Genomic DNA, 21,943 nt, shown 5'->3' on the forward strand with positions numbered 1-21,943 from the left:
ATAAAAATGTTACAATTTTTTTATCAGTACAATAAATACATGAAGAACTAAAATGTATATTTTTGTGTCTTATTTTTCTGTAATATTTTTTATTTTTTTCCTGTTTTCTCAAGAAAAGTGGGGTTGGATAGAGCAGCAGCAAAGGCGGTGAAGGGTGGGGCCCACCCAATTTTTATTTGGAGGAGAAGCGAAGGAAATATACGCTGGAAATAAAGTCATAAACAAAGAAAGCAATCACAAAAATCGTATAAATAAGCAATTCGAAAAAAAAAAGAGTTGTGGGCTCACCTTTTTTTCCTTTTTAATTTCCTCCGCTTCTTCCTTCCTCTGCTCCCCGTATTTCCTCTCTCTCTCATACAAACTATAAAGAAAACCAGGCCTTCTCCACAATGTGATTCCGATTTCCGACCGATCAAGAGCCAAAAAATCTTGTTACCGATTTCGTCGTTCTTCGGTGCCTCGCCTTTCGTCGGTGATCGTGGGTATTGGTTTGTGATTGCCCTCATTGACGGGTAGGACATCTGCGGATGATTCTCTTTTTCTGTTTTTCGTTTTTTTGGTACGTATGTTTTTGTGACTGATGACGTTGGGAACCAAGTTGCCTAACTTGTGATTGCTTTTGGTGTCTGATTTTTCGTTTTCGTGAGTTGCTTTCTTTTGATTTTTGTTTGGGTTTTTTTAATGGGGATTCTTATTATTGAGTTTGCTGCCCATCTTGTATCTTAATTTTTTGTTGGTGTCCGATTTGTTCATATATTTGGATTTTTTTCGTATCGGCTACGCGTTTCTGATGAGTTTTATGATGCTTGTTTCTTTACTTTTTACCTTCTATTGAAATATATTGATTTATTTTCCCTATTATCGAAGTTTGATCCGATTAAAAATGGTGATTAGTATGAAGGATTGGTGGCTTATTTCTTTTCAAGTTTGATCTCGTTTGGTTGGTGGTTCTCATTGGTGGTCTGTCTTAAATCCATTGCGATTTGTGATATCGATTTTGTAGAAATTTGTGGGAAGCCAATGTTTGTTCAATGAACGAAAAAGTGGCGGTATGCTTCAATTCACAGATCTCATTCTTTATTGATATTCTGATTCCGGAGCAATACCAAAGTATTTCAAAGGATTACCTTAACGTAGGCCTGCCTCTCTCTCTCTCTCGCGCGCGCGAGCGCGCGCGCGCGCGAGCGCGCGCGCGCGCGATAGCTCAAATATTTTCCTATTTGTTTCAATTTTTTATTTGATCCATGGATTTGTGCCTTTTTATTTAAGTTAACATAAAAAAAATCTTATGAGCACTCAAGTATTTGAGTCTATGTTACCAAAGCCTTTGGTGGAGTTGGAAATCAACTTCCTTGCAGAGGTCAGCTGTGTCCACTATGATAGGGCATTGTTTCGAGGTATACTTAAAAAAAATCTTGGTTTTTTAACCAATGTTTTTAATTTTTATACATACTTTTTTTCTTTCCTTTTTTTAGATCCTCATAGGCTTATCTTTTTGTTGATTTTTATATCCAAAAACCTACGCTAAAACAATTCCATATTGGGATGAGGTCCAACACCTTCTTGCCCCTTTAGAAAAATTTGGGGCTCTTCAGGTTGTGATAACCTCAGAATCTCGATTATCCCCAAGCTGCATTTCTTGCTCTAGTCAAATAATTGTGTCATTGGTTGCTTGCACTTCTCACATGCGTACATGTGCTTTTGGTTATGCTGTATGGGAGCTCGTAGTTTTCTCTAATTCCTTGCAAAATGTGTGGGTTCTTTCTAGTAAGAATCAACTAAAATACGTTTTAGCACATCCTTCTTTTCCTTTGAAAGGAATTAACAAAGTTTATATCTGCGCAGGTTGGTTACACAGGTTACTTGACATCTGGCTGTGTTGAAGGTTAATGGAGCAGGTCATTAATCTTGAATCTTTTTTACTAGTTAGACTGAATGCTGCATCTACAACAGTTATGCCTAAGATGTTTCGGACTATCATGGTTATTTACAGATGATGTCAGCTTATTTCAGCAGATAAAAGCTGTATCCAGAAATGTTGATCATATACTGGTTGGTGTTTAATTACTCATGTCATCAAAAGAGGGTCTTCCAGAATGGATTTTATTTTGTGTTCCCGTTTAGAGAAGTTTTGAATTTCAAAGTCCAAGCAAGTGAAAGGTACTCAGTCACTAGCATCACCTGTGTAAATAGTCAATTAGAAGTTCAGTGAGGCACTGCCAATTGGGGCTGTGGAGAACTGAAGTGATGGAAAGGTAAGTTTGCCATTCATGTAAAGTTTATCTATTGTGTAGCTTTTATTTGCTTATGTATACACATACTTTTCTTTTTTAGAAACAGAGTCCTGTAACTCTGATCTTTTTGTAGGTATAAAGTCATTGAGGAATTAGGAGATGGGACTTGTGGAAGTGTCTATAAGGCACTCAACCTAGAAACCAGTGAGATTGTAAGTTTAACCTCTTGTTGACTGAAAAAAGTTAGGTGTATATGGTTTGGATGTCAGTATTACCAACACACACAATGATTTTGAGTCTTTCAAAAATATCATGTCATAATAAATGTGTTTCCTGTCATTGTTATATGTACTATTAGCAACTTGCAAAGGCTGTATCTCTGTTTATGTTGCATGTTTTTTTTTTCGTGAGTAGCAAGCCATATATCCTGGCTCTTAGTGAAAGGGCTGCACATAATTCTATTCATACTTGACGTGTTTCGGTGTTTGTGTCATTTTAATGCTTATGAGTTTTTATTGTGTTACACCATTAAAACTGTTGGGAACAGCCATGTTTATATATATACATACTTTTGGTTTTTCAGCAACATCAGACATACTTTCTGTGTGTTCACTTCGAGAGATCACCTTTTGATCCATGCCATATGAATTCTATCATTCTATGTCTAACAAGTCCATTTGACATTTAAATGTTTTGTGTAAACAGGACAAAAAGAAAGAAAATTTAGCAAATACTAAAAGTTTCATTGTTGTATCACTATATGAGAAGTCGAAGTTCATTTATGACATGCACATCTGTAAAAGTTGTTCTGGTTTTTATAAGGGATATGTGTTTCATACAATTGATTGTAGGTAGAGAATCTCATGACGCAAGTTGTTTTGACTCAATCTGACCTCATAGATGTGTTCAGCATGGTCAATTTAGTGGAAATCGACACTTGGATCATGGTTTTTTTGGATAAAAAATTGTGCTTTTTTTTTAGTCCAGAAAAATTGGTGGATATACAACCATTGATCTTTGGATCGCTGAAAAAACTGTACACAGATCAGATTCTGGCAATTCAAAATCTGGTTCCTACTAAAAACATGTTGATCATGTCCATGGGGTCATTTGGACCAAAAATCAAACAAAAATATAAAAAAACAGAGTTTGCTAACTCGTTTGTACATACAAAAGCTTGTAGAAAACTTGACCCTTTTATGAGATTGTCATTCTTCCTTTCTGACTTATTTATGTGTTTTCCTCCCATATTAAGATAGAACTTTGTGGGTGATCTAAATAGATAGATGGATGGTTTGGTCACTTTATCATAACCAAGGGGTCTTAGATCTGAATTACATGGGGGTTATCCCCCAGCTTGCCTGTCAGAGAAAAATATAGAACCTTGTAACACCAAACCGATCGTGAATGCCAAAGAACTCATATTCACCGCAGCTTTTTTGGTGGTTCACTGGATCATGTATGATTTTTTGAGAATTAGGCTGTTAGAAACATCTATTGCGGAATGCTCTTACCAAGTAAAGTAGTTATTAGAGTCAAACAATTATTGTAATTCCGAGTAATTGGAAAAGATAGCATTATCAACAATGATGCTTGTCTCTAGTCTATGTAACCGCAACACGCTGTTTCAGTTGTTGTACCTGTGTCGACACGCATCGACACGGGGGCGGGTACCGGGCGCAGTGCGGGTACGCCGCGGGTTGGTTCTAACGCAGACCCGAACCTCAGAAAACATTTACAATGCCCCCCCCCCCTCGAAACCCTTGACTCTCTCTCTCTCTCTCTTTGGCTCTTGTCTTCCCCTCATCTCTCTCTCTCTGCTCTCCCAAAACCCTCGACTCTCTCTCTCTGGCTCTTGTCTTCCCCTCCTCGCCTCTCTTGATTAACCTCTCTTTCTCAATTCCCCTCTGTCTCCCTCTCTCTTATCTTCCCCCTCTCTATCTCCATCTCTCTCTCTTCTTCTTCGTCTCACTGCAACAAACAGAGAGAGAGAGTACCTCCTCCTCTTCTTCTTTGTCTCACTGCAACAAACAGAGAGAGAGAGAGAAAAGGGAAACTGGAGAGAGAGAGAGATAGAAAGAGAAGGGGGAAGGGCCATTTTATAACTTGGTTAAATCAAGTTGGTTTCGTTGACCAGGTTTGGACAACCATCTCTCTCTCTCCCTATATATATATATATATATATATATATATATATGTGTGTGTGTGTGTGTGTGTGTGTGTGTGTGTGTGTGTGTGTGTGTGTGTGTGTACCCTCCGTATCTGTACCCAGGTGACATAGTCTCTAGTAAAAAATAAACTGTTTATTCGATGGGTACCATAGGTTGCATATTCTTCCAAAGGTATTCTGGGGCCATGATGTGCTACGGTAGCCAGTAGCATATCAGGGAGCAGTATATTCTACTCTATTGGCATTCACTAATTTGTATTTCACCCGTATAATACAGATATAAGGATGCACCTAATTTTTTGGAGTTTGTCATTTAGGGTGCTAAATCAGATCGCCGCATTCCATTAGTTCATTAAGCATTGGAATCCTTCTATGTTGGCATGTGAATGGGTTTTTTTTTTGTAATATATACACTTTGAAAATGCTTTCTATATAACACATTTGATATTTATTAGTTAGTTCCTTTCCTGGTTCTCAAATTTATTAAGTGGAGCTTGTATTTAGGTCGCCATTAAGAAGATGAAGAGAAAATTTTATGTCTGGGAAGAATGTATTAATTTGCGGGAAGTGAAGGTATGTTACCTATATGGATCTAGAAATAGCATCACAACTTTATTTCTTTCACCTTGACAACAAATGAGTTGTGCTTTCCTTTATAGTTTGCAAGCTAACGTACCTTATTTTGCAGTCCCTTTGCAAATTGAACCATCCAAATATTGTCAAGTTGAAGGAGGTTGTCAGGGAGAATCATGAGCTTTTCTTTATCTTTGAATACATGGTTGGGACATGGCCCTTAAAGAGTTCACAATTTAAGTTGATACATAATCTCTGTATAGTGTATCCTTGATCCTGAAGTAATGGATTTTTCCCATATGAAAAACGAGTGCAGGAGTATAATTTATACCAGATCATGAAAGACAGGCAAATTCCATTTTCTGAAGCTGAGATACGGAATCTTATGTTGCAAGTCTTGCAAGGTCTAGCTTATATGCATAAAAATGGATATTTTCATCGTGACCTTAAACCAGGTGTGAAGGTTTTTCTTCTCTCTTCTTGCATTCTATACTTTATCAATCATTTCAAAGGGCTAAAATACTGCGTACGATAATTTCAAGCATTTCCTGAGCATGGCAATGATTTGTTGAACTTTGTTTATACAGAGAACTTGCTTGTAACTGAGGATGTTATTAAAATTGCTGACTTTGGCTTGGCAAGAGAAGTATCATCCAAACCACCTTATACTGATTATGTTTCAACGAGATGGTGAGTTATTTCATGGTTGACTTGTGTGTATGTGCTTCTGTTGTTTTTGCAACTTATGTGTGATTTCAGATTTTTGCTGTTTGAATTTTCAGTCTTATCTCTCCAGCGTGTGTATGTTGGGAAAGTTAATCTCTATCCTTTATGTGGACAACGCTGATATTGAACAGTGCATAAAAACATAGAGCAGGAATGCATTTCTATTGATTTTGTGGAGAATTTCTTTTCTGGATGTGGAAACTGTAAAACTGTTGGAATTTTGCTAGGCAATTCTACACCCTAAGTAGTGAAGGTTTAGACATATTTATGAAAATGCAATATTGTAATGTTTATGGCCTTTTGAACCTGGGAGAATTCAAATGATGCTGTAACAGTGTTTTTCTCATTATGGTGTGACACTTTCTTCACGTCTTCATGTTAATTAGGTACCGAGCACCCGAAGTCTTGTTGCAATCTTCAACATATACCCCTGCAATTGGTATGCAATCTTTTAATTTGATCTTTCAAGGAATAATATTTCAAATTCAGTATATTGTAGGTTTATGCTCTGTATTTCCAGTACAGGTCCGTCAAGAATTTTGGATAATTATCCCATGCTGCTGCTGATTTCTCCCATTAATTAGTCTTGAAGCAATGAATGGCCTAATATATTCCATTAGTTTATGATTTAGTTGACATTAGTAGATTGGTGTTCTACTGTAATATCATTTTGTTTGCATAGGCATGTTTACTAATTCATAGTGTTCACAGACATGTGGGCAATTGGTGCAATACTTGCTGAGCTTTTCACATCATCTCCTCTTTTTCCTGGTGAAAGGTAAATTAACTGATCTTAACATTATCGATCTGATCATGTCCTTCCCTCGAATGTGCGTTCACACACATAGGCAGTCCTTTCATCTTTGAATTTTTCATTTTTCTAGATTTAAGTTGCTCTGTTTATCAACCGACTTGCTCACCTTGTTGTGACAGCGAAACAGACCAAATATACAAGATATGCAATGTGCTTGGGACCCCAAATTATACTACATGGCCTGATGGGATGTATCTCTCACAATCTCTAAACTTCTGCCTTGCACAGGTTATAATGATCATATTTCTCCGTTGATTACATTTGATGTTTTCTTATGCTTGCTGTTCATGTGTTTTTCTTTGAACGTCTTTCCTTCAATACTTATTTCCATGGTTTTTTCTCTTCCTCTGTTCTCTGCAGTTTATTCTTCTTTATTTATCAAGTGTTTCTTTACCTATGTAGGTGAAGCCTGCTAAGCTTTCGGAACTTATTCCTCAAGCCAGCCCAGAAGCAATTGATTTGATTATGGTAGGTGTTGTTTCTCCTTTATGTTTCACATTATTCAGTGCAGCGTCCTTATTTAATGAATAATTTGTAGCATCTATGTGCGTGGGATCCACAAAAGCGACCTACAGCGGAGCAGTCGCTACATCATCCCTTCTTCAATGTAATTTTATACTCTTCGACCTTTCCAAGTGTACATTTAAAGATATGTTCTAACATTTTCCATTTGAAAAGGTTGGCATGCTGTGTGCTTTTCCTTTTCTGTTGACAGATGGTTTCAAAGAAACCCCAAATCAAGCTGGTGAGATACAAAGATACTGTAAAATGACAACTGGCTTGATGTTCTAGTGACCATTTTATTTATCATATTATGTTCTGATCTCAACAGAATCTGAGCCAAAGTTGGAGCTGAATCTATGGGATTTTGGTACTGCATCAGACGATTGCTTTCTTGGGTTGACACTGGGGATAAAACCCAGTGTATCTGATTTGGGTAATGTGATCTGGTGACTGGTTGTTTCTTGCAATAAGCACATTCTCAAATCTTCTGCTAGTTTGGATCAGTGTTGTGAGAGGCGTACGCCTCAGTACCTGAAGCGTACGCCTCAGAGGCGAGGCGCACGCTCAAGGTACTGAGGCGTGCTGTGATGCGCAAATTGCCGGTGGATCCACCTACTGAAGCCTTCCTTCATCCCCAAGTCTTCCTCCTCCGCCCGATTGGTCGGCTGTGCTAACCCCAAGTGCCGGTGGATCCACCGCCAGGTGCCGGCCAGCTGCTCCACCGCCGCTCCCTGCCTCCCCTCCCACCGCTTCACATTCATACCAGTTGTGAGAGGCGTACGCCTCAGTACCTGAGGCGTACGCCTCAGAGGCGAAGCGCAGGCTCAACGCCTCGCTTCGCCTCATCGCATTTAACAACCTTGGTTTGGATATCTCTTCACAAATTCCCCAAAGAACAAAAGATTTGAAAACACTCTGTAGATCCTATTAGTAAGTCATTAATTGAAACCATAAATGCTACTACTAGCTATCTAGAGATGTGCGAGCCACATGTTTGGATTTTGATGGGTCCTTGTAGCTACATCTATTTAGAACTAGAGCTGAATATATCAGGTTGAGTCTGTTTTCTAACAAAATTTTCCTCTCTACAGGTGGTATCCACAGGATGTCACGTATCTGTGAATCTGGTTTCATCAACATGCAGGGAATGTTGCTTGATTCTGAATTTCAGGACTACTCTGGGACATCAAGTATTGAAAAATTGCCAGTTATTGCTGTTATTGAAGTATTGTACTGCTGGGCATGCTCTCACATTTATTTCTGACATTTTCCCTTCTTTTTATGTTGCAGCATTTTGGCCATTGTTAACATTGGCCTGCAGTTCTAGTGCTGTTCCTGTGAGTTCCTCGTTGCCAACTTCCTATTTGATTGACAGCAGGTGATTACGATCTTGTACTGAATCGGTGTTATTTTCTTTGTGTTCTCTTTCTCGATTGTGCTTTCTGCTTGTTGAAGCTAAAGAACTGCTTCTTAATCCTCATTGCCAGTCATGCCATGCCCTCAGCTGTGGGAGTTGGCGAATCTTCAGAGTTTGCAATTGCCGCAATGCGATCCAACAGTTTAGATAGGCATTCAATTGGGTTGGCGATCTCCTCATCCTTTCACCATGGGCATATTTTCCTGTAATAGTATGACTCATAGCCCTGAATTGAAGATGGTGCCGTGCTAATCATACTCTTTGACACTAACATTTAATTTTTTTTTTCTGATTAAAGATGTTTTGGTATGGAATTTGGTGAAGCAAGTGTTAATGAACTGAGGTGACCATGTGCCAAATTTCTCTCCAAAGTTTTGTTAAATGAGATTCTTGTGAATGTACATACCACATTTTTGATCGAGGAATATACATACCACTTGGTGGCTTCTTTTATATCAGAGCACAATTGCAATGCTTATTTTCTGTTTATGCACAGCTCGTAATGCATCCTGAGAGACTTTCCTACTAGAGATAGCAGATGCAGCGGCTTAAATGTGTAACTCAAATCAATCGATATTCTTGAGGCTATAAAATGCTGGGGCTTACGGATGGGTTGGCAAGTGATGATGCGGATACTGATTCACAATGCAGAATGGCAGGTTGCTGGTCCTGCGTGCGTGTGTGGAGAGAGAGAGAGAGAGAGAGAGAGAGAGAGAGAGAGAGAGAGAGAGAGAGAGAGAGAGAGAGAGAGAGAGAGCATAACCCACAGGCGATTGTAAGTTAAAAAAATAGTTATTTGCATATTGAACTAGGAAAAGAAAAGAACTCGTGGAGTTAAAAATAAAGCTTTCTGGTTATCCAAACAAAAAGGGTTATTTTAATAGCTCGACTGCTGTAACTCGTGCTATCTTGGACAAGGGGAAGGGGGTTCAGCATCTTGGTTGACCTAATATAAAAAAAAATGAGTAATTAACGGGGTTGTTGTCTATGTGTCATAATAATAGACCAGCCATTACTGAAATGGTAATGACTGTTTTGTTATTAGTGGCCCAATTGGGAGGTCCAATGAGGGACCCAATTCACGTTGAAATGCACAGTTACGCAAAAGCATGCATGGGGTGATGCATATGAATGTGTGCATATTGTTAATGAAAGGTTGCTGGTATGTTGCAGTGCAAGTGTGACATCAGTGAATTGAGCATGCATGGTTTTGCTTGTGTATAGTTCCTATTTGTATGGCAATACAAAATTATTGTGCCGTCAGAAGCGCCTTGGATGTCATTCATCTTAAAAATGAAGACACCCATTGAATTAGTTCGTTTTGAGCTGTTCATTTTTTCATCTTAAACCATTCTGATGCCGTCCATTCAAATTATGAACATCCAAAAAAGAGGGGCATTCTATTTGTACAGGTTTTGAATGTCATTCATCTTGAGATCAATGGCATCCATAGATGCTCTCTAACCTGATCCCATCTCCTTTTAATTCATCATCTGGTTGGTGTGACCGGCTGGCCTCTTTGATATTTGAGACCACCGACTAATGTCTCAAATAAAAAAAAATTAGAACGCTTATATTTCACATGCTGAGGACCTCCAATGAAGGATGACACATGTTCAGGGCCTCCACTAAAAAAAATATGCCTAGGGCCTCAACTTCTCTTGAGCCGTCCCTGGGTGTGACAGAAGTGCAACTTCTCATATGAGAGAGAAAGAGAGAGGAATAATAAGCATATAGGGAGGTAACCGGATCCAAGCATCAGCAATTAGGGGTGGGCAATGGGCCAAGCCTACCCAGCCCGTCATGGGCCAGGTTTGGGCCAAGGATTTAGGCCCAGCCTGTTGGGTACCAGGCCATAACCTGGGCCGTTATATACATATATAGGCCAGGTCTGAGCTCGGCCGGCTCGATGGGCCTGAGTTATTTATTATTTTTTTAATAATATAAAATTTTATAAAAAAATTATTACATAGTAACTTGATAATTATTATTATTTACCTAAATAGTTACATTAATTTTATAGAAACTAAAAAGATAATTAATTGGGTGATTGGAAAGTTGAGAACTTGTTAATTATTACTATTTATAAATGGATTTGGGCTGGTTGAGCTGGATCCGACCCGATTCACATTGGCCCGTTGGGCCAATGGGCCGGACCATGGGCTGCTCTTCAAACCCGAGCCCCTTAAGAACCAGGTCAAAATCCAACCCATTAGTAAATGAGCTGGGACATCTTCGGGCTGGGCTGCAGTTAAAGCCCGACCTGCCAAGCTCTAAACGGGCCTGAGACAGCCCAATGCCCACCCCCTATCAGCAATGTCATAACTAAAAACAACAACGTTCCATGGGCCCCAAAACAACTGAATGGTGGCTCCACCGTCAAAACAATACCATGTGATTGGTATCTTAAAATCGTTCATGCTCGGGTCCTATCTCTCTGTAGGGACCCAATAGCGTTTCACAAAACGTAGATGTAGTCTTTTTGCATATTTAACAAGGAAAAAAAAAACGGCAAAACCAAATTATTATGGATTCATAAAACAAAGTTTTTTCATATTCATATTCTGATATGGAGAACTAGATTTCATCAGATGTTATAGAAAGAGAATGATAACGCCCTCCCTATCTCTGAAGCATTGATGAACATCCTGGAGGGGAGCCTCTTATAAAACCCGAGGAGTCACTGTCCTCAACACAATGAGTTTGTCTTGAGCTCAAGTCTTTGATGTAACGTGAAACTTGCACCTTGGTGGTTGCCCCCTTGGAAACAGGGCCGGCTGCCGCCTAGGGCCTCAAATAAATAAATATATATAATGCTTATATTTCACATGCTGAGGGCCTCCAATGAAACATGGCACATGCAGGTGCCTCATGCTGAGGGCCTCCAATGAAAAAAAATATATTGAGAAATATGAGCCTCCAACAAAATAGGGACCCAACTTCTCTTGAGCCGCCCCTGGTTCGAAGCAGCCCATTTCCGTCTTTGGAGTCATGACAGACTACCCTGTCAAGAAGGGTAATTTCGTGACATGTACTCCCATTGTATATTTTGTTTTTCTGAATCAGACCCATGAGGTTCGATTGTTAAATGGGTTGGGTATGATTTATGAAATTTTATACCAAACCCGGATCCGACCCGGGTTTTGATTAAGATCCACAACATTTTTATGTAAAAGACTTTAAAATTTATTATTTTATTGGGTATGGATCAGGTCTGGTTTATGTATTTTTTTGGGGATCTGGGTATGGTTTTTCTTATGAAGAATCCGGTCTGATCAGATACCTGCATCACTTAGTTGGATCCAGGTTTGGAGTCATCCATTTTAGCAAGGGTCCAACCCGTTGACACCCCTAATTTGAACAATCCTGAAGTAAAATTCCTACTACCATTTTTTCAAAAATTTACATTTTGTTGGGCAGTCAAATCTTTTTGTCAGATAAGGGTCCGGCTTCTAAAAGATTGGGCTGGGTATGACCAGACCCAATAAGCTGATCACGTTTACTTAGGGACATCATAGGTTGTTGCCCCACGAACCATTGCAAACTCGGATCCTTGGATAGCCCATGGTAGAAAACCCAAATGTATTTTTCTTTGATTTTGTGGTAGGATATCAGTAAATTTAATATATATTTTCTATTATTTACAATTTTATCAAAATCTTAATGTCGTTTACTCTCTTTTCTATTTTTACTTTTTTTTTTAGGTGAACATTTTTTACTAATTTTTATTTTAATCCTCCTTGTTTTTGTTTGCATGCATCATGTCTTTGTATATATTTCCCATAAAAATTAGAAAACATTGAAATATTTTCTTTCAGAAAAGTTTTATACATCCATTTTTTGTGACTAGGAGGTTTGACCTTGGACCAGACATGGGTCTGATTTTGAGGCACTAACACTTAACAGGTCAGTAACCAAGTCCGATTGAACCTAACAAGAACCACAATTGAGTAGTCATAGATGACATACCAAACCCAGTAAGATACCAACTCTTTTTGTTTTAGTTACACGGAGAAACCCAAGGCCTGGGAACAGGTAGATCACAAATAGACCCCTCAGGGGCGCCGGGGGGACTCTTGCCCCAGGGCCTATGCTGGCCATCGGCTTGTGCAGGGAGGTGACGCCTACCAGGATAGAACCTTAACCAACCTTGACCACCCGAATGATAGCCAAGGTCCATCCCCACTATGCCAAACCCCCTTGGGCCGGTAAGTAAGATATTAATTCTTCATATTTGCATATTGAAAATTTGCAGATCTTAGTCAAAACCTGAATCCATTACTTTTCGGATCCAACAGGCCTCTTAAGATGTGAAGCTTGGACCCACCAAAATCTGGACTTGGACCAAACTATGGCTATCACTGGCTTTCCAAATAAAACATGGTAGGGTGTGTACCAAACCCAGACCAGGTTTGCAGTGATATTGAAGCAAACCTGTGTTGAACCCAAAATTGAATTGAAATCCAAATTTTGTAAACTAAAAGATGGAAAAGAAAAAGGTATGTTCGACTCGGTTAAAACAGATGTGGCTTTAGCCATAGATACCCAACCAAAACTGGATCTACCTGAGTCAGATCCCACTAGGTCGTCCCCAATCCTGCACCTCACCTTACCTCAGCGGCTCAGCCAGGTCTAATTGTACATGGGCCCAGAGCGTCTCTCTCTCTCTCTCTCTCTCTCTCTCTCTCTCTCTCTCTCTCTCTCTCTCTCTCTCCATTCGTCAACACCATCAACAAAAATGCAAAATCAGAAATAAAAGGAATCAGACTCGAGGACATCATTCTTTTCTTGATACACCAGGCAGGAAAAGGCAAAATTGAGAATTAACAGACATCTCTACCTCAAATATTCAACTGTAATCCTCTTCACATGATACATGTTTTCCTTATAAACACCATGAATATGTGAACGCTTTAATTTACAATCAACAAGATCAACTCAATCTCTCTCCGTGCATCAAAATCTAGATTGCACCAGCACATCATCAATCAAAGATGTCTTGAGATTCGATTATGCTGTGCTGACTAAAAAACAAGACACAAACTCAAAAGGCTTAGCAGGTGAAATTTAAAAACCTCTTTAAGAGATAATACACAAGAATACCAAGCTTTTACTTACTGATCATCCTTGGAGATGCGATAATATTTCTCTGCATGCTGGCGTTGGCCGATAAGCTGGGCAAACCTTTCATCGTGAGTAATGACTATCAGCTGAAAATTTTCCTGACTTTTTCTGTCCTCCATAATTCTGATCAAACACATGGACGTTAACTCAATGATAGGCATATTACTGTATCCATGCAATGTACAAGTGGGTTGCACAACATTGGCTTAGAGAAGCAGAGATCTAAACCAATGTCCACACTACTAATTTGGCCGGTGGTTACTCTAATGAGAGCTAGTGTTTGGCAAAACATGACTGTCAAAATCCAGAACATGCCAGGCATGGCTCCCCATCAGTGGAATAAAGAAAGAACAAAAAGAAAAAAGCAAAAAAAAGGAAAACATGAATGAAACTAATCAATTGCTTTGAGAGTTGATATAAATGCTTAAGATGTAAGAAAGCACAACACGAGGCCTCTGGCTGCATCGATTTGGGTGACTCAGCTGAAGTTGCAGATGCATAGACACACTTGTGACTTCAAAGTAGCAATTCCGAAATCCCGCCAAACCTCAAACACTAGTCTTTTTTTATATCAATTGCACGTACCTTAGGAGAGCAGCAGCAAGGCTTTCACTGTTTGGTCCATCCAAGTTCGTTGTCGGCTCATCCAGTGCTAGTATTCCACAATTAAGACAGAAGGTCTCTGCTAATGCCAATCGAATTATGAGAGAAGCAAGTACCTGAATGGTTGATTATAGCAAGCTTTAGTAACAGGCGATGGAAGTGTCCATGAAGACTTCACCCACAATAAAACATCAAGTTATGGTCCCAGGCCTAACAGTTGAGAGAGAGAGAGAGGATGCCCTTTTTCACTTGACCATTATAGAAGCTGTATTCAGGGAAAAAAATACAAGAGAGCTGCTTAATAATTTAAAGATTTCAGCTTGTATCCATATTCCGTTGCTGCACTCGGAAAATAAAGGATTATTTCTGATTCTAGAAGATTTCATCTTGTAATCTCTATCATAATATCATGGATGTAAAGGAATCTCAGTTTTGACTGGCAAAATACCCAAGTCAAAAGTTCACTATAACAAAAATGAAGAAATAAAGGGCCCACTTCATACTTAAAAATAATATAAATGCTACTAGGTGTAAGAAACAATTGGTTTGCAAGTTACAAGGTATTTAGCACTATGTTAATTCATATTGAGAAATGAATAATGGTATGAATTAATAACTCTAAAGCCACACCAAATTTCTAGGCTTGAACACTTTATATTGTTTTACAGCCTCTAGCTTGCACGCATCATCTTGGTGCTGTCAAATGATTGGATAAATGCACAAAGTTCACTCATGCAAGTAACAAGTTTTATGTCAAGGAAAGAACCAGTGCTATCGATTCATTGTTACTTAGGCATAAACAATTCTAATCAAAATTGAAAGGAAAAGAACTCTTTCATGTGCAATTTTTTTTATCCTTTTTATACATCCAAACATCTCTTTCTAAAAAAATGTTCCGTTCGTTTGTCAATGAGCACATTGAGCAGTGAGCCCAACCAGCATTTCTTCAATGTCTTTGTTATTTCTGATGCATTGCTTATGTTCTACAAATTGAATTAGGGGCCATTTGTTCCACCTGACTTCCCATGAAAGAGGCCTTCTTTCACATAAAAGAGGGCCCCTTTCTCACCAGGGTGAAAGGAGCACCCTGGTGCATAGTTGCCAAACCCGACGAGTTGACTAGGGAATCGCCCGAGTCGACTCGGATCCCAAGTGCGTCACTGATTCATGACGACTGATCCACAGGTCTCTTATGTGTCTTTTGTCATGCATTTCGTGGTTTTAATGCATAATTCTTATAAAAAGATGATTTTTATATAGAATCATATATTTTTAAATCATAAATATCAACAATTATGTATAGTTGAATACAAATATAGCTTAGTCATTGATATCATGTGCTAAATTTAGTGATTATACAGTTTGGAGTTTGATTTTTTTCATATCTTAACACTAAAAAATGCATAGTTCTAACTCGTCCGAGTTACCGAGTCAACCCGCTGACCCGTGAGTCAAGGGTCAAGCGATCCGGATCCGAGTCATGAGTTTGCCAACTATGCCCTGGTGACAATCAGGTAGTGGGCCCACAAACCCTTTCGTAGCAAAGGGCATTCCGCCCTGGTGGGTTGTAACAAACGGCCTTAGAGAAAGAAATTGTACATGTTGCCAAGTGTGGTGATATTCCTAATAGCTAATCCTCTGAGCCTACTGCAATGTTTTCTTCCAACTTAACAGAGTATGTAAATTTTTGTTCTGCCCATCATGATGAAAATAGCATAATCTCAAAGAATTTGCATGTTCCAACTAGATTAGACATCAATCTAGGACTTCTAGTAAGCAGATGACAGGATCCAAGATCGCCAATGGGTGCAATTGCAAAAGGTCAGAGAGTGCATACTGAAAGACTAAGATAAGCAGCCAACATGTGGCTGGGTCTTTTTTATACAACAAATCACCAGTGACAAGAACCCTTGAAACCCAGAATCGGGCTGCAATTCCAGCCTTTCAGCACTGAAAATCCACCATCATAGCTGGATGAGTGCTCCAAAAATCCACATAAAATGATAATATTCAAGGACTGATGAGAATAAAACTCCATCATCTGAGTGAAATAAACTACCCAAGGATATTTATAGAACAATTTCTATCTATAAAAACCAACAGACCTTCTGACCAGCACTACATCTTCCTCGCATTTCCAGCTCTGCATCACCAGTCTGCATTACGACCTATACTTAAGGTATAAGAAATAGCTCATAAAGGTTATGCAGCCCCAAGTACACAAAAGGGATGGGTAAAACTAAAATAAAATAAACATATTGCATACCCGATAACTATAGGATCGAGTCCCAGCACCTTCAGAATCAGAATGAATGCTTATATAATCAATGTCTTGTCCCCTATATGTTTGCTGCCATAATTCTTTTATAATCTTATTTATTTCTTCCATCTTCATTGTGTGGAAACGCATGAGTGCTCTGATACAACACAGATTATTACTTCATAAATACTGTTTCACAGCAAACACTGATAAACACAAACATAAATAGATAGATCAAAGTTACAACTAGAATGGTACTACCATTCACATAATGGAGAAACATTACATAGTATAATTTGATTTACACAAGTTCCTATAACATGCAAAAGAACCAGATGTTAATAGATATAATGGATAAGGAAAAACTCCTAATTGCCAGACCTTTTTTGAAGTACTAATTCACATTCATGATCTGATAAATCATGCCAAGGCTATGTCACACGGACTCTTCTAACAGGGCACCGCATCGCACCCGCACCCAGGCGGGTGCGACACTTGGACACAACTTCCTTTGTGTTAGGTGAAGTCCACCACATTGAGGTCCATTTCTATCAAAAAGTAGATTTAGTTAACCCTAATCAAGTCCATTCTTATCTATATTATATATAAAAATACATAAATGCACACACATACACGTAGTGTTAACTTAAATCTGTTAAAAATTATATATATACCCTCCCCGCACCCAAGTTTTTTTAAAGTGCCGCATCGCCGCACCCGCATCCGCACCCGCACCTATGTGACAGTGCCAAGGACTTAGAAAAAAAATGGAATGTTTGAATTAGGAACTGGATTCCACCACGGGATACATACTCAAGATTTAATATCAAATGGAAGCAAAAACAACCAGTCCCCCAAAGTTTTTCAATCCAGGAAGAGAAAAAGGGGAAGTGCAGGTAACAACATCAAACATAGAAATTAACTGCAAACATTCCAGTACCATAAAGTAGAATAAAGTGTCGTTAGAAAGCCAAGGAGTGCCGGAAAGAACATTTAGATCTATACAAGCATCAAAAACAGGAAACATAGGTACAGATAAGTCACAGAGAGTAGGCAGCAGCATCGAAAACAGAAAACAGGATTCCAAGAATTTAAAAAAAAACACCAATATTTTAACAGGCACCACAATCTTGTATAATCATAAAAAGATGACATCATCCTTATGTCTCCAGTCAAATAATTTACATGATCACAATCTCACAAGCACCAATTGCAGATGACACCCAAATTGTTCGAAGCCAAATGTGACACAAAATGAGAGCTCGAATTCTCACTTGTCAAGTGCGTTGTAATATCTGTCCAGGTCCTTATTAGCCATTTCAGTCGTCTGTCATTATCATTATCACAAAATTAAAAAAAGAAAAACAAAGAAGAGAAAGAAAGAGTTAGCAATCAAAAGCATAAGAAGCGTAACTAGCGAATCATGCAGCAATTAAAACTAAGGAGTTGATTTTAACAAACCTTTAGTTGGATGAGTTGATCAAAATACCGCTTGTCAATGTCATTGTACTGTGACTGTTTAAGATCAAGTTTGTACTTCGAAATGTTGCTCTGATATACGGAAAGAGTGCCATGACACCTATTCAGCTGTAAACATGAGAAATATCAAGATGAAGAAACCGTAACATTAATTAATCTTAAAGCATGAAGAGTGCAAGATACCAATACGATCAGAATTCAAACTAGAATGAACAATACACATGCATATTCATATTATGGAATTTTCTTGATTTAGGCCTAATAGTCGTCCTATAAAACTTTCCCTTCAACCGCAATGGCATTATATTCAAAAAATGAGTGTAGCTGAGATGCGTATGCTGAGATGGATGTGTGGAAATACAATAAAAGATAAGATTCGGAACGAGGAGATACGTAAGAAGGTAGGCGTTGCACCCATTGAAAATAAGATGAGAGAGAATCGTTTACGGTGGTTTGGACATATTCGGCGAAGGCCTAATGATGCTCCAGTTAGAAGGATGGAGAAATGGGAAAATATATTAGTTAAAAGAGGTCGGGGTAGGCCTAGGAAGACATGGATGGAGGTGATAGGAAAGGATATGAATGCTTTGAACCTCACAGAGGACATGGCATTGGATAGAAATGTTTGGAGGAGAAGGATTCATGTGGAAGACCCAGAATGATTTTCTTTTTTGGTTCATATCGCCGACCCCAATTGTTTTGGGATGAAGGCGTAGTTGTTGTTGTTGTTGTTGTTGTAACAATGATAAGCCATCAACCAGGCATTGGCGTGAAAGAAATAATGTAGAATGCCATCAACAAGGTATTTGCATGAAAGAAATAATGTAGAATACCAAGTGTGGGGATATTCCATAGCTAATCATCTGAGCCTACTGCAATGATTTTCTCTACTAACTTAACAGAGGAATACATAATCTTTGTTCTGCCCATTTTGGTAAAAAATAGAATAATCTCAAAGAATTTGCATGTTCCAACTAGATTAGACATCAACCTAGGACTTCTAGAAAGCAGATTGCAGTATCCAAGATGGCCAGTAGGAGCAACTGCAACAGGTCAGAGAGTGCATACTGAAACACTAAGAAAAGCAGCAGCCAAGATGTGGCTAGGTTAGGTATACAACAAATCACTGGTGACAAGAACCCTCAAAACCCAAAATCAGGCTGCAATTCCAGCCTTCAGCACAAAAAATCCACCATCATAGCCAGAAGAGTGTTCCTTAAATATTCATTCGAAAGGGATAATATATTCAATATATTGTTACAAAATATAACACAAATCAGAAACATCTCAGGCACGCACACACACACACATGCACCCCCCCACACACACACACACAGGTTCTTGTCACCTAGACTTGGGCTGAAATTCCAGCTTTTCAGCACTCTAAATCCACTACCATAGCAGGATGAGAGTCCGCATCAAGTATTCATTAAAAAGGGATGAACATAATATTCACTCATAGTCTAGTCGAAGCAACTAACATTCACTCATAATCTAGTTGAAGCAACTAACTAACCACACGGACACACACACACACACATGCACGCACATGCACACACACAAAAGAGAAACCATCCTGAACATGGCAAAGAGAATGTTTCTTAGTACTCCATTAAAGGAAAATATGCAAAAGAAAGCAAATTTATTATGCTTTACAAGGAGTCATGTGCTACCTCTGAAAGAAGTCGCTCTTTCTCTTGCATGTGTCTTTTGAGATCTGCTTCATAAGATGGAACACCACCAATTTTCACTATTTTATCCTCCAGAGATTCTATCTCACGAGCAAGTTCATCAACCTCAGCCTTTGTTCTTCTGTAATTCAAGTTATCATCAATGTTTCTTTTCAGTTGATCTTGCTTATGAAGCAGCTCTTTACTCTTGCTCAGATCTGCAGAAATTTCTTGTTTCTTGCTCTCGCATTGACGCAACTGAGATTCAGACGAAGACTGTTTTTCTTGGAGCTCCTTCAGTTTCTCATCTTTCCTTGAGTCAACATATCTAGCAAGTGGCATCAACCCAATTCAACTTTCAGTATCAAGAAACAGATGAGGAAAAACACAATTACATTCTAACGTTTAAATCATACTCTTTAATCTTTGAGGCAAATGTGGCAAGTGCCTCCACTTCCTGCTGGAAACTTCTCAACATTTCAGCCTGCTCATTGCATTCATGCTCAAACTTGACTTTCAAATCTTCATAATTCTTCAACAGTTTCTCTTTCTCTCGGGATAATGGAACAAGGGCTTCCACCAAAATCTAAAAAAATTCAATGATAGGAAAAAAAATTTACATTACATACCATCATGTGATTATTATTTAGCGTATAAAAAGTTAACCAAATTCCGAGTAACTTCAACACTATCCGAGAAGAAACTGTAATCAAATAACAATGAAGAATACAAGGCTATAAAGTATAAGCCAATAACACATGCCACTAAGGGCAATACAAATGCACTAAGGCAAAGAGCAAGAGAGCAACACATAAAAAATAAATAATGCTATTGAAAAATAATGCCCACAAAAGCATATTTTACAATGGGCAAGATGCCCATATATGTACACAAAGAGTGAGAAGAAAAGGACAGCCAACTAGCCATTAGGCATGTCTAACGGCTAGTCTAACTAGCTGACATGCCTAATGGCTAGATAGCTCTAACAGCTAGTTAGAAAAAAAAAGAAAAAATACAAAAAATATCATGTAAAAGAAAATTAAAGAATATATATATATATATATATCAAATACATCAATACTTAACAGAAACTAGTAATGTCAATGGCATGGATGTGTTATGATTTACATGCAACTGTTGTTCAAATCATTCAATACAATGGGCTCATAGAATGAGTCAGAACTAGACAATGACTATTTTCAAACTGACATTAAGCCTGTGTAACATAAAACCATAAATGTGCCATTAGTGCTCCATGCCCTTTATGCATTGTAATTTAGTTACATGCCCTTTATGCATTATAATTTATTTACATGCCCATAGAGAAAATAATGATATGTTCACTGACAGCATATCAGTTACTTTCATATTCTGAATGGATAGAGCATAGATATTACAGTTCATTGCCTTAACCACATCTAGGATTTTATAAGCAGAACAGTAGCTTGTCCTTTTTCTGCAATTCATGAATAGGCATCTGAAAATAATGATTTGCATGAGACCATTATCATGACCAAATACTATTTCAGGTGTCTGCAAACTGCCTGAAGATGTCAAGTCTGCCAGATAACTAGCCTGACTTCAGCACGACATCCATATAATTGGCAACAGAGAACCAATCAAGAGGCAAAACAAGTTCCTATGGTCATTATTCAAATCAATATTACATCTGGTTGTGCTGCTGATACAAACATTAATGAGTCATCTTGGGACCAATGCTGCTCAGTTAAAGGCAAAGGGCAGCCACAATTGCTTGGATATTTAGAAACACATTTCTGAAACAGTTATAGATGTTTTTTCCTCTTTTTGGTCTATTTGTCACATTTGTAAGGTTACTCTTTCAATTTATTCCGCTTCTATTTCATTCAAGACAACAGTTTTAGATGTTGGAGGTAGCAAGCATTTACAAGCAGACTTGCTGAAACTCTCATACAAATGAAAACAGATCAGCTTAAACTCAAGCAATAAGCATAATGATAAACACAATATGACAGCATTAAGTAATGCAATGTACTAAGTGGGAGTGGAGAAGAAACACAGCCAGTGGAATATCAATGGACACCAGCAATGATCTACAGCCATCAGGTTAAATATTTAGCAATTGGCAGGATAACTTTTACTCTCAGCATCATAAGCAAAATCTGCAATTCACTAATTTGCATATAATGGACTAATTTGCATATAATGGCAGTGAACAAGCGCACAAAAGACTTTTTCATTAAAACTATCAGATGTCTGGAACAAAGAAGCAAACTCATACTTTGAATATAAAGAGTTTACAGAACTAATTGAATTACAAATAAACAATAATTAAATCTTCAACCAATGTTGAGCATTGAGCCAAATCAAAGAGCGATTGAATCACTCAC

The 21,943-nt window shown here is 38.4% G+C and overlaps 2 protein-coding genes across 4 annotated transcripts in view; one reads left to right on the forward strand and one right to left on the reverse strand.

Moving 5' to 3' along the window:
• Window positions 1-280: 280 nt before the first annotated feature.
• Window positions 281-8,891, forward strand: LOC149833300 (cyclin-dependent kinase F-3-like). 2 transcript variants are annotated; one of them, XM_090012781.1, is made up of 18 exons: window positions 281-512; window positions 1,846-1,898; window positions 1,994-2,255; window positions 2,368-2,446; window positions 4,909-4,977; window positions 5,093-5,182; window positions 5,294-5,432; window positions 5,565-5,667; window positions 6,090-6,142; window positions 6,415-6,481; window positions 6,637-6,745; window positions 6,920-6,985; window positions 7,056-7,124; window positions 7,196-7,262; window positions 7,350-7,454; window positions 8,113-8,211; window positions 8,312-8,399; window positions 8,509-8,891. In XM_090012781.1, the coding sequence occupies exons 3-18, from the start codon at window positions 2,248-2,250 to the stop codon at window positions 8,645-8,647; spliced, it is 1,350 nt and encodes a 449-aa protein (XP_089868907.1). In that variant the 5' UTR covers window positions 281-512; window positions 1,846-1,898; window positions 1,994-2,247; the 3' UTR covers window positions 8,648-8,891. The 2 variants fall into 2 exon arrangements, with proteins under 2 accessions (XP_089868907.1, XP_089868906.1); XM_090012780.1 differs by having other exon boundaries at window positions 1,846-2,255.
• A 4,358-nt stretch (window positions 8,892-13,249) lies between these two features.
• Window positions 13,250-21,943, reverse strand: part of RAD50 (DNA repair-recombination protein (RAD50)) — a 46,614-nt gene continuing 37,920 nt past the window's right edge. For both annotated transcript variants that reach the window (XM_090012783.1, XM_090012782.1), the window contains exons 18-26: window positions 19,991-20,160; window positions 19,578-19,902; window positions 17,887-18,012; window positions 17,700-17,752; window positions 16,432-16,582; window positions 16,271-16,333; window positions 14,148-14,281; window positions 13,557-13,685; window positions 13,250-13,462 (exon numbers count right to left, since the gene is read on the reverse strand). In XM_090012783.1, the coding sequence (XP_089868909.1) occupies window positions 13,423-13,462; window positions 13,557-13,685; window positions 14,148-14,281; window positions 16,271-16,333; window positions 16,432-16,582; window positions 17,700-17,752; window positions 17,887-18,012; window positions 19,578-19,902; window positions 19,991-20,160 (1,191 nt within the window). In that variant the 3' untranslated portion in view covers window positions 13,250-13,422. The remainder of the gene's footprint in view (window positions 13,463-13,556; window positions 13,686-14,147; window positions 14,282-16,270; window positions 16,334-16,431; window positions 16,583-17,699; window positions 17,753-17,886; window positions 18,013-19,577; window positions 19,903-19,990; window positions 20,161-21,943) is intronic.

Source organism: Nuphar pumila, chromosome 7 (assembly GCF_984573655.1).
Source record: "Nuphar pumila chromosome 7, dmNupPumi1.hap1.1, whole genome shotgun sequence".
NCBI lineage: Eukaryota > Viridiplantae > Streptophyta > Magnoliopsida > Nymphaeales > Nymphaeaceae > Nuphar > Nuphar pumila.